A 16,018-nucleotide genomic window follows, 5' to 3' on the forward strand; every position below is an offset into this window, starting at 1 on the left:
CAGCTTTATGTATAACTGGAGCACCCCCAGAACCCCTATACCAGGGTCTGGGTGATCAGGGCATTAACTGGGCATCCCCCTTATACTTGGGACCCCATTACCATTCTGGGGATACCTTGCACCCCTTGCCCCATTTACCTTTCTGGTCTGTGCTGAAGCAGCGAGTCCTAGCGGAGAGTTGCGCAAGCATTTTCAGGGAAGGATTTTGACCAGAGCATTGTGCCTATATATATTTGGGTTTCCGACCTGATTCCCGGGTACCTTTTTGGGGTATCCAGCAACTCTGGACCCCGACTACCTAGGCACAATCTGCGAAGACTTTCTCCGCAAAATCCACCCTGAAACTCATAGCCCAGCAATCTCTGCTTGCTGGCTGGAAAAGGTAAAACACAGAAAATTCTTTAATGTCGCATAATTTTCCACAAATGCATTTACAAACACTGGGCTCAAGAGCTTACACTCCCGAACCCCAATACATGGATCAGGGGTAACCAAGTGAGCTTAACCTTTGTTGTGAGCATGGTTACCGCCTCACCATCACAGTGAGCAGCTGTAAATGACATAGGACACAGTGAACCTCGCAATGACAATCGGGACTTTTAAACTTTTAATTCTTTCCAATTTTTCCAACATACAATGCAGTTAGTGGTTTACCATTTTTGCTCACACAACCCTTTCCTGGCCTGGGGGAGCTGACCTATTATTGTACCAGTATGTGCACCAGGATACCTTCTAACCCCTTCCCTGCCAAAGGGGCCTGCAAACATCCCCCGAACGGATAATATGCCACAGCAAATTGATTTTTCATATATCTTCCTCTCTCTACCATTGCACCCTTTGCAAAAAAACATAACGTCCATTCCCCTTCCTATTCCCATGAGAATATTACAGAGGATGTTTAATCTTCAAGACTGGGAGCTTGATTACTGATCTGACTTCCCCATCACCATATGGTGAGAGCCGTGTTCTGAGCTTACAGTTCTGTTATCCCTGGGTTTTTAATCAACTAAAACCATCAGGGCTGGGCTGCTCTCTGTCTCTCTCTCTCTCTCTCTGTCTCTCTCTCTGTCTCTCTCTCTGTGTCTCTCTCTGTGTCTCTCTCTCTCTCTGTCTCTCTCTCGCTCTCTCGCTCTCTCGCTCTCTCGCTCTCTCGCTCGTTCTCTCTCTCGCTCTCTCGCTCTCTCTCTCGCTCTCTCTCTCGCTCTCTCTCTCTCACTCTCTCTCTGCATGTGGACTGATTCATCTGCCCCTGTGATGTTTGCTTTCATCGCTCCTGTGGCATTCACTATATTTGCATGAATGGGGACTGTTTCTTGCTTAGCTTCATACTACATACAAATGCAAGAAACTGTTTTCTTTTTAATGTTCTGGTGTAAATACCGTTTGTGAGTTTAATACAAAGCCAATTCTAGCTGCAGTTCCAGATGAAAAAAATAGAGATTGCTTCCGAGGTTCACAGCACCTTCACTCAGCCAGTTGTATGAATATAAAAAAGTTTATTAGTAACCAGTAATGTACAACAGCATGAACCCTCTTACGCGTTTCGTCCAAGCCAGGACTTTTTCAAAGAGTGCTGTTCATGCACAATGTCCCAGTTCATATAGGGAGAGAGCTAGATCAACAGCCAATCATTCCTAAGGTCAGATAAATTATCACTGCTGAAATCAATTAGGTGATTCGCTATACTATAGGACTGTTTATATCACATCGCTCACTACATGAAGGGACATACAGACATGCAAAAATTGCATACATTGCAATACAATATTAAAATGACAGCCTAATGCTGTATAAAATTAAAATCAAAATCATACAAAGCATTATGTTCAAATACTGGTATAAATAAAACATTAATAAATTGTATAATAATTAATCAATTAATTCAATCTGAAAGAAAGTGGATAGGAATTATAGCTTACATAATCATAGAAATAAATGAATAATGTAACATAGAATTAATTCTCAAAACTTAATAAATGTTATAATACACAGTGTGGATATTTTGAATTAACTTTATATTAATGATTTTTCTATAATGGGTAATGATACCCAAATAGACATAATTTGGACAGTAAGCACACCCTGAACACCTATCATACTGGGCCATCACCCCACCAAGAAGTGCTTGAGCTCCCAGTCTTGGTTGATTCCGGCCGGAATAAACTTTTTTATATTCATACAACTGGCTGAGTGAAGGTGCTGTGAACCTCGGAAGCAATCTCTATTTTTTTCATCTGTGACGTCATATCCGGTTGGGGCACGCAGACGCGAGCAAGCAGAATCCCAGCACACAGAGCCTCCAGGATCAAGCTTGCAGCCGCAAACAGGAACGGCTTTCAAGGGACCTCCAGGATCAAGCTTGCAGCCGCAAACAGGAACGGCTTTCAAGGGACCTCCACGCGATACACAGGGGAGACAGGTGAGGATATATTGGTAGCCGGGCCGTGATTTACTTGGGGGCGCCCCCTTGGGAGGTGTCCCCTTGTACCTCTAACCGGTTTTCCAGTACCCCACTCCCCTTGTTAGTATCGGAGATACCCATATATTGCCTTATTACCTGCATCACCTATATACTGGCGTCAAACCTTCTTTCCTAAACACACTCCATAGTGCCTGGTAGTGGCCTCGATAATTGGGGTTACCCTATTTTTTCCACTAGCTGCAGTTCCCCTTGCATTCCTTCCCCATACTATAGTTAGTTTTTATTAAACTGTGTATTTTATTCCTATATAATAAGCTCCACCAGCGGTGGAATACGGGCAGCCACCGACCCGGGGCCTCCTCTTCTTTCAACATCGTGACGTCACGCGGAGACGCGTTTCCATGACAACGCAACGCCATGTGATGTCACATTGTCATGGCGCCGTATCACCATGTGACATCGTCGTGTTAAATCGCTGCAGGAGATGGTAACCAAACTTTACAGAGGCCCCGCGCTCTCCCCCAGAAATCAGTTTAATTATTGTGGGCAATAGCAGCACCGGCCCACTGGGAAAATCCTGAACGCCCGATAGGGCAATCCCCCCCCCCCCCCACCCCCCGAGCCCAACGCTTACATTTATATGGCCGCTAAGCCATTCTCACTGTGACAATAGTGTGTCCAAGAACCGTACTTGAGACGATTAGATCAGATATTTTTTTCTGATAAGGCTCTTTGTTATCTGCTTGGAAAACAGATCTATCCTTGAGCGGAGAAAGTCACAACAAACCTTGGGTGTTGCCATGTGAATATTTAAGCTCCATGCCTTATTAAATAAAAATGACAATAAAATCAAAAGAACATGGCTTTTGAAGCTGGTTGACTAGGTTCGAATCCCCCTGTCAGAAGGCCTTGGGTAAGTTCGTTTAACTTTCTTTGCCTCATAATTAGATTGTAAGCTCTTTAGGCTAAAAACTCTTGCCTGACTGGGATGTACATTATTAGCGGTATGTAAGAAAACAAATATTATGAGGCCGCATTCCAGTCAGCGCACATGAGTTTACAGCATTTAATACGTGTGATGTGTCTCATATCAGGCACACAGCCCTCGCAAGAATAGCAGCGACAGAAAGCTGATTTACTCGGATAACCGACGCGCGACACATAGCGAGTTACTCATACCACCATGTCTGCAGACCAAGCCGTGGCGATGCTCACGTAGCCACTCAGTAAGTCAAATAGCTAGTGTATCATAGTGCAAGGGCGCGCAAAGTTTCTGCGCAGTGCTCCCTGCCTGTCAGCCCAAGCACTCGCGCCCCCCCCCTTTGCCGGTGAACCGGTGTCAAATGATGCTGTGGGTCATGTGACATGACGTCACATGACCCGCGGCGTCATTTGACGTGCGTTGCCATGGTGACACGTCCAGAAGCCGGCTGAATCCCGGTACGTTGAGGTTGCAGAGGCCTCGTGCGCTCCCCCGGCATTTAATTTAAATGCCTTGAGGAAGAAAGCAGGGTCTCTGCAACCGCCACGTCCCCCAAAAAATATCCTGGATGTGCCCCCCACTTTGCGCACCCCTGTCATAGTGCACTATGCTCACTCAGGGGGTCGGCAGATCATAGAGCAGTACATGCTAGTTTCCAGGCATATAATCAGCAGTTCTAGCACAGGTAGTATCAGCGCATATAGCCGGAGTCATATAGGGTACAGCGGCCCAGCAGCAATCACATATTCCTTTATCATGTCAACAAATCATACAACAACTATAATTGCTTAATATTAAATAAGTATTGCAACATATATTTATTTTGCCTTGGTTTTATAAATTAGGGGGTGGGGTACACAACTTGCCCCGGGCGCACAAACACCTGGTCCCACCTCTGTGTGTATATATGTATCCACAAACACCTGGTCACACCTCTGTGTGTATATATGTATCCACAAACACCTGGTCCCGCCTCTGTGTGTGTATATATGTATCCACAAACACCTGGTCTCACCTCTGTGTGTGTATATATGTATCCACAAACACCTGGTCCCGCCTCTGTGTATATATGTATCCACAAACACCTGGTCCCGCCTCTGTGTTTATATATGTATCCACAAACACCTGGTCCCGCCTCTGTGTGTATATATGTATCCACAAACACCTGGTCTCACCTCTGTGTGTGTATATATGTATCCACAAACACCTGGTCTCACCTCTGTGTGTGTATATATGTATCCACAAACACCTGGTCCCACCTCTGTGTGTATATATGTATCCACAAACACCTGGTCACACCTCTGTGTGTATATATATCCACAAACACCTGGTCTCACTTCTGTGTGTATATATGTATCCACAAACACCTGGTCCCGCCTCTGTGTGTATATATGTATCCACAAACACCTGGTCACGCCTCTGTGTGTGTATATATGTATCCACAAACACCTGGTCCCACCTCTGTGTGTATATATGTATCCACAAACACCTGGTCCCACCTCTGTGTGTATATATGTATCCACAAACACCTGGTCACGCCTCTGTGTGTGTATATATGTATCCACAAACACCTGGTCCCACCTCTGTGTGTGTATATATGTATCCACAAACACCTGGTCCCGCCTCTGTGTGTATATATGTATCCACAAACACCTGGTCCCACCTCTGTGTGTATATATGTATCCACAAACACCTGGTCACGCCTCTGTGTGTGTGTATATGTATCCACAAACACCTGGTCCCACCTCTGTGTGTATATATGAATCCACAAACACCTGGTCCCACCTCTGTGTGTGTATATATGTATCCACAAACACCTGGTCCCGCCTCTGTGTGTATATATGTATCCACAAACACCTGGTCACACCTCTGTGTGTATATATATCCACAAAATCCTGGTCTCACTTCTGTGTGTATATATGTATCCACAAACACCTGGTCCCGCCTCTGTGTGTATATATGTATCCACAAACACCTGGTCACGCCTCTGTGTGTGTATATATGTATCCACAAACACCTGGTCTCACTTCTGTGTGTATATATGTATCCACAAACACCTGGTCCCGCCTCTGTGTATATATATGTATCCACAAACACCTGGTCACGCCTCTGTGTGTGTATATATGTATCCACAAACACCTGGTCCCACCTCTGTGTGTGTATATATGTATCCACAAACACCTGGTCCCGCCTCTGTGTGTATATATGTATCCACAAACACCTGGTCCCACCTCTGTGTGTATATATGTATCCACAAACACCTGGTCACGCCTCTGTGTGTGTGTATATGTATCCACAAACACCTGGTCCCACCTCTGTGTGTATATATGAATCCACAAACACCTGGTCCCACCTCTGTGTGTGTATATATGTATCCACAAACACCTGGTCCCGCCTCTGTGTGTATATATGTATCCACAAACACCTGGTCACACCTCTGTGTGTATATATGTATCCACAAACACCTGGTATCACCTCTGTGTGTGTATATATGTATCCACAAACACCTGGTCTCACCTCTGTGTGTGTATATATGTATCCACAAACAGCTGGTCCTACCTCTGTGTGTATATATATCCACAAACACCTGGTCTCACCTCTGTGTGTATATATGTATCCACAAACACCTGGTCACACCTCTGTGTGTATATATGTATCCACAAACACCTGGTCTCACCTCTGTGTGTATATATGTATCCACAAACACCTGGTCACGCCTCTGTGTGTGTATATATGTATCCACAAACACCTGGTCCCACCTCTGTGTGTGTATATATGTATCCACAAACACCTGGTCCCGCCTCTGTGTGTATATATGTATCCACAAACACCTGGTCCCACCTCTGTGTGTATATATGTATCCACAAACACCTGGTCACGCCTCTGTGTGTGTGTATATGTATCCACAAACACCTGGTCCCACCTCTGTGTGTATATATGAATCCACAAACACCTGGTCCCGCCTCTGTGTGTGTATATATGTATCCACAAACACCTGGTCCCGCCTCTGTGTGTATATATGTATCCACAAACACCTGGTCACACCTCTGTGTGTACATATATCCACAAACACCTGGTCTCACTTCTGTGTGTATATATGTATCCACAAACACCTGGTCCCGCCTCTGTGTGTATATATGTATCCACAAACACCTGGTCACGCCTCTGTGTGTGTATATATGTATCCACAAACACCTGGTCTCACTTCTGTGTGTATATATGTATCCACAAACACCTGGTCCCGCCTCTGTGTGTATATATGTATCCACAAACACCTGGTCACGCCTCTGTGTGTGTATATATGTATCCACAAACACCTGGTCCCACCTCTGTGTGTGTATATATGTATCCACAAACACCTGGTCCCGCCTCTGTGTGTATATATGTATCCACAAACACCTGGTCCCACCTCTGTGTGTATATATGTATCCACAAACACCTGGTCACGCCTCTGTGTGTGTGTATATGTATCCACAAACACCTGGTCCCACCTCTGTGTGTATATATGAATCCACAAACACCTGGTCCCACCTCTGTGTGTCTATATATGTATCCACAAACACCTGGTCCCGCCTCTGTGTGTATATATGTATCCACAAACACCTGGTCACACCTCTGTGTGTATATATGTATCCACAAACACCTGGTATCACCTCTGTGTGTGTATATATGTATCCACAAACACCTGGTCTCACCTCTGTGTGTGTATATATGTATCCACAAACAGCTGGTCCTACCTCTGTGTGTATATATATCCACAAACACCTGGTCTCACCTCTGTGTGTATATATGTATCCACAAACACCTGGTCACACCTCTGTGTGTATATATGTATCCACAAACACCTGGTCTCACCTCTGTGTGTGTATATATGTATCCACAAACACCTGGTCTCACCTCTGTGTGTGTATATATGTATCCACAAACACCTGGTCTCACCTCTGTGTGTGTATATATGTATCCACAAACACCTGGTCACACCTCTGTGTGTATATATATCCACAAACACCTGGTCTCACCTCTGTGTGTATATATGTATCCACAAACACGTGGTCCCGCCTCTGTGTGTATATATGTATCCACAAACACCTGGTCACGCCTCTGTGTGTGTATATATGTATCCACAAACACCTGGTCCCACCTCTGTGTGTGTATATATGTATCCACAAACACCTGGTCCCGCCTCTGTGTGTATATATGTATCCACAAACACCTGGTCTCACCTCTGTGTGTGTATATATGTATCCACAAACACCTGGTCCCGCCTCTGTGTGTATATATGTATCCACAAACACCTGGTCCCGCCTCTGTGTGTGTATATATGTATCCACAAACACCTGGTCACGCCTCTGTGTGTATATATGTATACACAAACACCTGGTCCCACCTCTGTGTGTATATATGTATCCACAAACACCTGGTCCCACCTCTGTGTGTGTATATATGTATCCACAAACACCTGGTCCCACCTCTGTGTGTATATATGTATCCACAAACACCTGGTCCCACCTCTGTGTGTGTATATATGTATCCACAAACACCTGGTCTCACTTCTGTGTGTGTATATATGTATCCACAAACACCTGGTCCCGCCTCTGTGTGTATATATGTATCCACAAACACCTGGTCCCGCCTATGTGTGTATATATGTATCCACAAACACCTGGTCTCACCTCTGTGTGTGTATATATGTATCCACAAACACCTGGTCCCGCCTCTGTGTGTATATATGTATCCACAAACACCTGGTCCCACCTCTGTGTGTATATATGTATCCACAAACACCTCGACCCACCTCTGTGTGTATATATGTATCCACAAACACCTGGTCCCGCCTCTGTGTGTGTATATACTGTATGTATCCACAAACACCTGGTCCCACCTCTGTGTGTGTATATGTATCCACAAACACCTGGTCACACCTCTGTGTGTATATATGTATCCACAAACACCTGGTCCCACCTCTGTGTGTATATATATGTATCCACAAACACCTGGTCCCGCCTCTGTGTGTGTATATATGTATCCACAAACACCTGGTCCCGCCTCTGTGTGTATATATGTATCCACAAACACCTGGTCTCACCTCTGTGTGTGTATATATGTATCTTCAAACACCTGGTCCCGCCTCTGTGTGTATATATGTATCCACAAACACCTGGTCCTGCCTCTGTGTGTGTATATATGTATCCACAAACACCTGGTCCCACCTCTGTGTATATATGTATCCACAAACACCTGGTCCCACCTCTGTGTGTATATATGTATCCACAAACACCTGGTCCCGCCTCTGTGTGTATATATGTATCCACAAACACCTGGTCTCACCTCTGTGTGTGTATATATGTATCCACAAACACCTGGTCCCGCCTCTGTGTTTATATATGTATCCACAAACACCTGGTCCCGCCTCTGTGTGTGTATATATGTATCCACAAACACCTGGTTCCACCTCTGTGTATATATGTATCCACAAAGACCTGGTCCCACCTCTGTGTGTATATATGTATCCACAAACACCTGGTCCCGCCTTTGTGTGTATATATGTATCCACAAACACCTGGTCCCACCTCTGTGTGTATATATGTATCCACAAACACCTGGTCCCGCCTCTGTGTGTATATATGTATCCACAAACACCTGGTCCCACCTCTGTGTGTATATATGTATCCACAAACACCTGGTCACACCTCTGTGTGTGTGTATATATGTATCCACAAACACCTGGTCACACCTCTGTGTGTGTATATATGTATCCACAAACACCTGGTCCTGCCTCTGTGTGTGTATATGTATCCACAAACACCTGGTCACACCTCTGTGTGTATATGTGTATCCACAAACACCTGGTCACACCTCTGTGTGTATATATATATGTATCCACAAACACCTGGTCACACCTCTATGTGTGTGTATATATGTATCCACAAACACCTGGTCCCGCCTCTGTGTGTGTATATATGTATCCACAAACACCTGGTCCCATCTCTGTGTGTATATATGTATCCACAAACACCTGGTCTCACCTCTGTGTGTATATATGTATCCACAAACACCTGGTCCCGCCTCTGTGTGTATATATGTATCCACAAACACCTGGTCCCGCCTCTGTGTATATATATGTATCCACAAACACCTGGTCCCGCCTCTGTGTGTATATATGTATCCACAAACACCTGGTCACACCTCTGTGTGTGTATATATGTATCCACAAACACCTGGTCACACCTCTGTGTGTGTATATATGTATCCACAAACACCTGGTCCTGCCTCTGTTTATATATGTATCCACAAACACCTGGTCCCACCTCTGTGTGTATATATGTATCCACAAACACCTGGTCCCACCTCTGTGTGTATATATGTATCCACAAACACCTGGTCCCGCCTCTGTGTGTGTATATATATATATATGTATCCACAAACACCTGGTCCCGCCTCTGTGTGTGTATATATATATATATGTATCCACAAACACCTGGTCCCGCCTCTGTGTGTATATATGTATCCACAAACACCTGGTCCCGCCTCTGTGTGTGTATATATATATATATGTATCCACAAACACCTGGTCCCGCCTCTGTGTGTGTATATATATATATATGTATCCACAAACACCTGGTCCCGCCTCTGTGTGTGTATATATGTATCCACAAACACCTGGTCCCACCTCTGTTTGTGTATATATGTATCCACAAACACCTGGTCCCACCTCTGTGTGTGTATATATGTATCCACATACACCTGGTCCCACCTCTGTGTGTGTATATATGTATCCAAAAACACCTGGTCCCACCTCTGTGTGTGTGTATATATATATATATATATATATATATATATATGTATCCACAAACACCTGGTCCCACCTCTGTGTGTGTATATATATATATGTATCCACAAACACCTGGTCCCACCTCTGTGTATATATGTATCCACAAACACCTGGTCCCACCTCTGTGTGTATATATGTATCCAAAAACACCTGGTCACACCTCTGTGTGTATATATGTATCCAGAAACACCTGGTCACACCTCTGTGTGTATATATGTATCCAGAAACACCTGGTCACACCTCTGTGTGTATATATGTATCCACAAACACCTGGTCCCGCCTCTGTGTGTATATATGTATCCACAAACACCTGGTCCCACCTCTGTGTGTATATAGGTATCCAGAAACACCTGGTCACACCTCTGTGTGTATATATGTATCCACAAACACCTGGTCCCGCCTCTGTGTGTGTATATGTGTATCCACAAACACCTGGTCCCACCTCTGTGTGTATATATGTATCCACAAACACCTGGTCCCACCTCTGTGTGTATATATGTATCCACAAACACCTGGTCCCGCCTCTGTGTATATATGTATCCACAAACACCTGGTCACACCTCTGTGTGTATATATGTATCCACAAACACCTGGTCCCGCCTCTGTGTGTGTATATGTATACACAAACACCTGGTCCCACCTCTGTGTGTATATATATGTATCCACAAACACCTGGTCCCGCCTCTGTGTGTGTATATATGTATCCACAAACACCTGGTCCCGCCTCTGTGTGTATATATGTATCCACAAACACCTGGTCACACCTCTGTGTGTGTATATATGTATCCACAAACACCTGGTCCCACCTCTGTGTGTATATATGTATCCACAAACACCTGGTCCCGCCTCTGTGTGTATATATGTATCCATAAACACCTGGTCCCACCTCTGTGTGTGTATATATGTATCCACAAACACCTGGTCCAGCCTCTGTGTGTATATATGTATCCATAAACACCTGGTCCCACCTCTGTGTGTGTATATATGTATCCACAAACACCTGGTCCCGCCTCTATATGTATATGTATCCATAAACACCTGGTCACACCTCTGTGTGTATATATGTATCCACAAACACCTGGTCCCACCTCTGTGTGTGTATATATGTATCCACAAGCACCTGGTCACACCTCTGTGTATATATATGTATCCACAAACACCTGGTCACACCTCTGTGTGTATATATGTATCCACAAACACCTGGTCCCGCCTCTGTGTGTATATATGTATCCACAAACATCTGGTCCCGCCTCTGTGTGTGTATATATGTATCCACAAACACCTGGTCCCACCTGTGTGTGTATATATGTATCCATAAACACCTGGTCCCACCTCTGTGTGTGTATATATGTATCCACAAACACCTGGTCCCGCCTCTGTATGTATATATGTATCCATAAACACCTGGTCACACCTCTGTGTGTATATATGTATCCACAAACACCTGGTCCCACCTCTGTGTGTGTATATATGTATCCACAAACATATGGTCCCGCCTCTGTGTGTGTATATGTATCCACAAACACCTGGTCCCGCCTCTGTGTGTGTATATATGTATCCACAAACATCTGGTCCCGCCTCTGTGTGTGTATATGTATCCACAAACACCTGGTCCCGCCTCTGTGTGTATATAAGTATCCACAAACAATATTTCTATTTTAAATACGAGTGAAAACGGCATAATAGTAAACTTTCAAAGGTTTCTTTCCAGCAGTGGAGGGGATCAGACTTTTCCTTATATACTGTAGCTGGTAGATCTCACCAGGCAGTATTACCGTTTGCCCTCAGATTCTACAGTGCAACAAGGTGCAAAGACAGTAAGAGGCGAGCACACGCTGGTCAGAGCACCTGAAGCAAAGTGTTGGTGCTGTATCCGAATGTAAGACATTCTACGCCTGCGAAAATCTGGGGCAATGCTTTATGACAGGGGGGCACAACTCCAGTCCTCAAGCCCCCCAACAGGTCAGGTTTTCAGAATATCTATGCTTCAGCACAGTTGGCTTAATTAGTCCCTACTTCCACACAGTTGCCTCAATTAGTCCCTGCTTCAGCACAGGTGGCTCAATCAGAGGCTCAGTCGACTGGGCCACCTGTGCTGAAGCTGGGATATCCTGTTGGGGGTGTCTTGAGGACTGAAGTTGAACCCCCTGTCATCTTATTTTAGAAAGCTTTATGCAGTATTTATTCTCTCAAAGCAGAAAGTTACACAATAAATAATAATAATAATAATAACATTATTTCATATAGCGCTTTTCTCCCAGTGGGACTCACAGCGCGTCACTATTACAGTATAGCGTGCGGTACGCAGCACATAGGATTGTTACTGACACCATTCCTGCCCAGGTGAGCTTACAATCTATGTTTTTTGTGCCCGAGGCACAGGGAGATAAAGTGACAAGGTCACAAGGAGCTGACACCGGGAATTGAACCAGGTTCCCCGTCTCTTTGAAAATGAAGTAAAGTTGTGGTACTGTATATAAAAAAAAATGAAGCAATTCTCCGTACCCTTTCTTATTATTACACGTACACCACTGAATATATAACATTTGCTAATACAAAGAGTGCGTGTGAGAATTATTGTTGTGCTATAGGCGGCTGACATTACGGTGTCAAGGAAAAGACAAGGGTTTCCCCTAAAACCCTAGCAGTGTCAGAAACGCCAGCGATGTGTTCCCTCTAAGCTGGTGTCATTAAAGAAGTTATAACAAACATAGCTTGGAAACAGGCAATATAGCGGAAAGATAGAAGAACTCAACAACACAACCCCAGATTGCTTCATCTGTATACACAAGCGAGGGGTATTGTTACTTCCACATTATGGTTGGAAAAGGTGCCACATTCTGCGTTATTTCTGCCAGCGTGGAAACGCTGATATTCTGTGTTATAACGCAATATTTTGGGTAAAAGAACCTTGCTATAGCTGTATATTTACTGAATAACAGTCATTTTTATGTTTTTATTCCTGCACATTTAAACTAAAAAAAGCGCACGGTTTTCTGTCAGTTACAAATAAAGCTGATTTCTAACCAAGAACTTTTATTTTGTGTCGATAAAACTTTCCTAAAATTCTAAATCAATGAACTATGTACCAAACGTCCTTGGATACATCTGTCTGTGCGCCCACGAAAAGAATTAAATAACCAATTTTTTAAAAATGTATAAAATGTTTGCGCAGGAAATAATACATTGAGAGTAACCTCTCGTCTTCAAGTATATTGCAACTTACCTAAGTGAAAAGCCATGGTCAGAATAACCCACTTTAACTTCCACCAGAACCGGCGCATCTTGAGTAAGGACAGGGCTGGTCGTTCTGCAGAGGAACGGATGCTTCCCCTGTGTGGTAGGGGCAGGGGGAGACCCCAGCAGCACTCCTGTTTCCCCCGGTTTTGCTGCGTCTCCTGTAGCCTGCGGTTTGTGCTGCTGCTGCTGCTCGAGCCGCTCGCTCTGTTCTCTCGTCTGTTAGCTGCAGGGAGGCTCAGCTGATATTTAAATGTGAGAAAACAATGGCACAACCGCTGCGAAACCTCGGCGGAATAAACCTGCCTCTGCTGATTTCGCCCTCCTGCTCTCATCAGCGATGCAACTTAAAGCTGATTAACCCTTTTGCTGCTAGGGGAGGAAAGGGGGGGGGGGGGTTCGCAACACATTTCTAGGCAACATTATAACATGTCAGGAGATTTAACTGTGCCGCTCTCTTTCCGTTCAACCTTTGGCGTGGCATAGTGTCTCCTAACCACGGCGCTGTGCGGTGCTAAGGATGCTTTATAGCAGGGGTGGCCAAATCTAGTCCTCAAGGGCCACCAACAGGTCAGGTTTTCAGGATATCCCTGCTTCAGCATGGGTGGCTTAATCCGTGGCTCAGTTGTTGACTGAGCCACCCGTGCTGAAGCAGAGATATCCTGAAAACGTGACCTGTTGGTGGCCCTTGAGGACTGGAGTTGACCACCCCTGGAGCCACTGATTGAGCCACCCGTGCTGAAGCAGAGATATCCTGAAAACGTGACCTGTTGGTGGCCCTTGAGGACTGAAGTTGGCCACTCCAGCTTTGTAGGAGCGTACACAGTTCCACGTGGGGAGTAACACTATGATGTGAGTGTGGTGTAACACTATGATGTGAGTGGGGAGTAACACTATGATGTGAGTGGGGAGTAACACTATGATGTGAGTGTGGTGTAACACTATGATGTGAGTGGGGAGTAACACTATGATGTGAGTGGGGAGTAACACTATGATGTGAGTGTGGAGTAACACAATGATGTGAGTGGGGAGTAACACAATGATGTGAGTGTGGTGTAACGCTATGATGTGAGTGGGGTGTAACACTATGATGTGAGTGGGGAGTAACACTATGATGTGAGTGGGGAGTAACACTATGATGTGAGTGGGGAGTAACACTATGATGTGAGTGGGGAGTAACACTATGATGTGAGTGTGGAGTAACACAATGATGTGAGTGTGGTGTAACGCTATGATGTGAGTGTGGTGTAACGCTATGATGTGAGTGGGGTGTAACACTATGATGTGAGTGTGGTGTAACACTATGATGTGAGTGTGGAGTAACACTATGATGTGAGTGTGGTGTAACACTATGATGTGAGTGTGGTGTAACACTATGATGTGAGTGGGGAGTAACACTATGATGTGAGTGTGGTGTAACACTATGATGTGAGTGGGGAGTAACACTATGATGTGAGTGGAGTGTAACACTATGATGTGAGTGTGGTGTAACACTATGATGTGAGTGTGGTGTAACACTATGATGTGAATGTGGTGTAACACTATGATGTGAGTGTGGTGTAACACTATGATGTGAGTGTGGAGTAACACTATGATGTGAGTGTGGTGTAACACTATGATGTGAGTGTGGTGTAACACTATGATGTGAGTGTGGAGTAACACTATGATGTGAGTGTGGTGTAACACTATGATGTGAGTGTGGTGTTTTGTTGATTAAAGATTTTGCATTAAATTCCAAATGATATAATAGCAGGAATTTACCATTAGATCTATGAACAGCGCCCCTGATAACAATGACTTATTATAAGCAAATGTGGTGATAATTAGATATTTTATTTCTCTTCCAAGAAACATAAATATAGTACAGGAATAGATCGCGTAAATAGGATATGATTGTGGTAAAGAGACAGTCACATCAAATTAACCCTTTTCCCTTCTAAAGGGGACAGCAATGTGTGTGTGTGTGTGTGTGTGTGTGTGTGTGTGTATATATATAAATATATATATAGTCAGATAAGGCAGTTGGCACTCCAATAGGTGCTGGTAAGCCACAGGTGCACGTCCCATATAGAGAATGTAGTTATACGTTACCGTTCCAAGGATTGGTAAACAAGAGACAGCACTTAATGTTGAAAATCAAAGTGTATTAGTGATAGCAAAAATACATCCAGAAACCCAACGTTTCGGTCCTACAGAATGGGACCTTCCTCAGGGGGATACAAAGGGGTGTGTATCCCCTTTGTATCCCCCTGAGGAAGGTCCCATTCTGTAGGACCGAAACGTTGGGTTTCTGGATGTATTTTTGCTTTCACTAATACACTTTGATTTTCAACTTTGAGTGCTGTCTCTTGTTTACCAATCCTTGGAACGGTAACGTATAACTAAATATATATATATATATATATATATATATATATATATATATATACTGTATATATATCACTTGTGAGCACATTCACATGTCTTAGACAGGTCTGCAACCTTACCTTTCAACCATTATCACCTAGCATACAGTGCTCCCACTGCAGCAAGGGATTCTGGGAAA

The 16,018-nt window shown here is 44.3% G+C and overlaps 1 protein-coding gene across 1 annotated transcript in view; it reads right to left on the minus strand.

Annotated features, from left to right (window-relative positions):
* Window positions 1-13,833, minus strand: part of NRN1L (neuritin 1 like) — a 100,654-nt gene extending 86,821 nt beyond the window's left edge. The window contains exon 1 of the mRNA XM_075577102.1: window positions 13,463-13,833. Within this exon, the coding sequence (XP_075433217.1) occupies window positions 13,463-13,808 (346 nt within the window). The 5' untranslated portion in view covers window positions 13,809-13,833. The remainder of the gene's footprint in view (window positions 1-13,462) is intronic.
* Between the last annotated feature and the right edge of the window lie 2,185 nt (window positions 13,834-16,018).

Source organism: Ascaphus truei, chromosome 19, assembly GCF_040206685.1.
Source record: "Ascaphus truei isolate aAscTru1 chromosome 19, aAscTru1.hap1, whole genome shotgun sequence".
Lineage (NCBI taxonomy): Eukaryota > Metazoa > Chordata > Amphibia > Anura > Ascaphidae > Ascaphus > Ascaphus truei.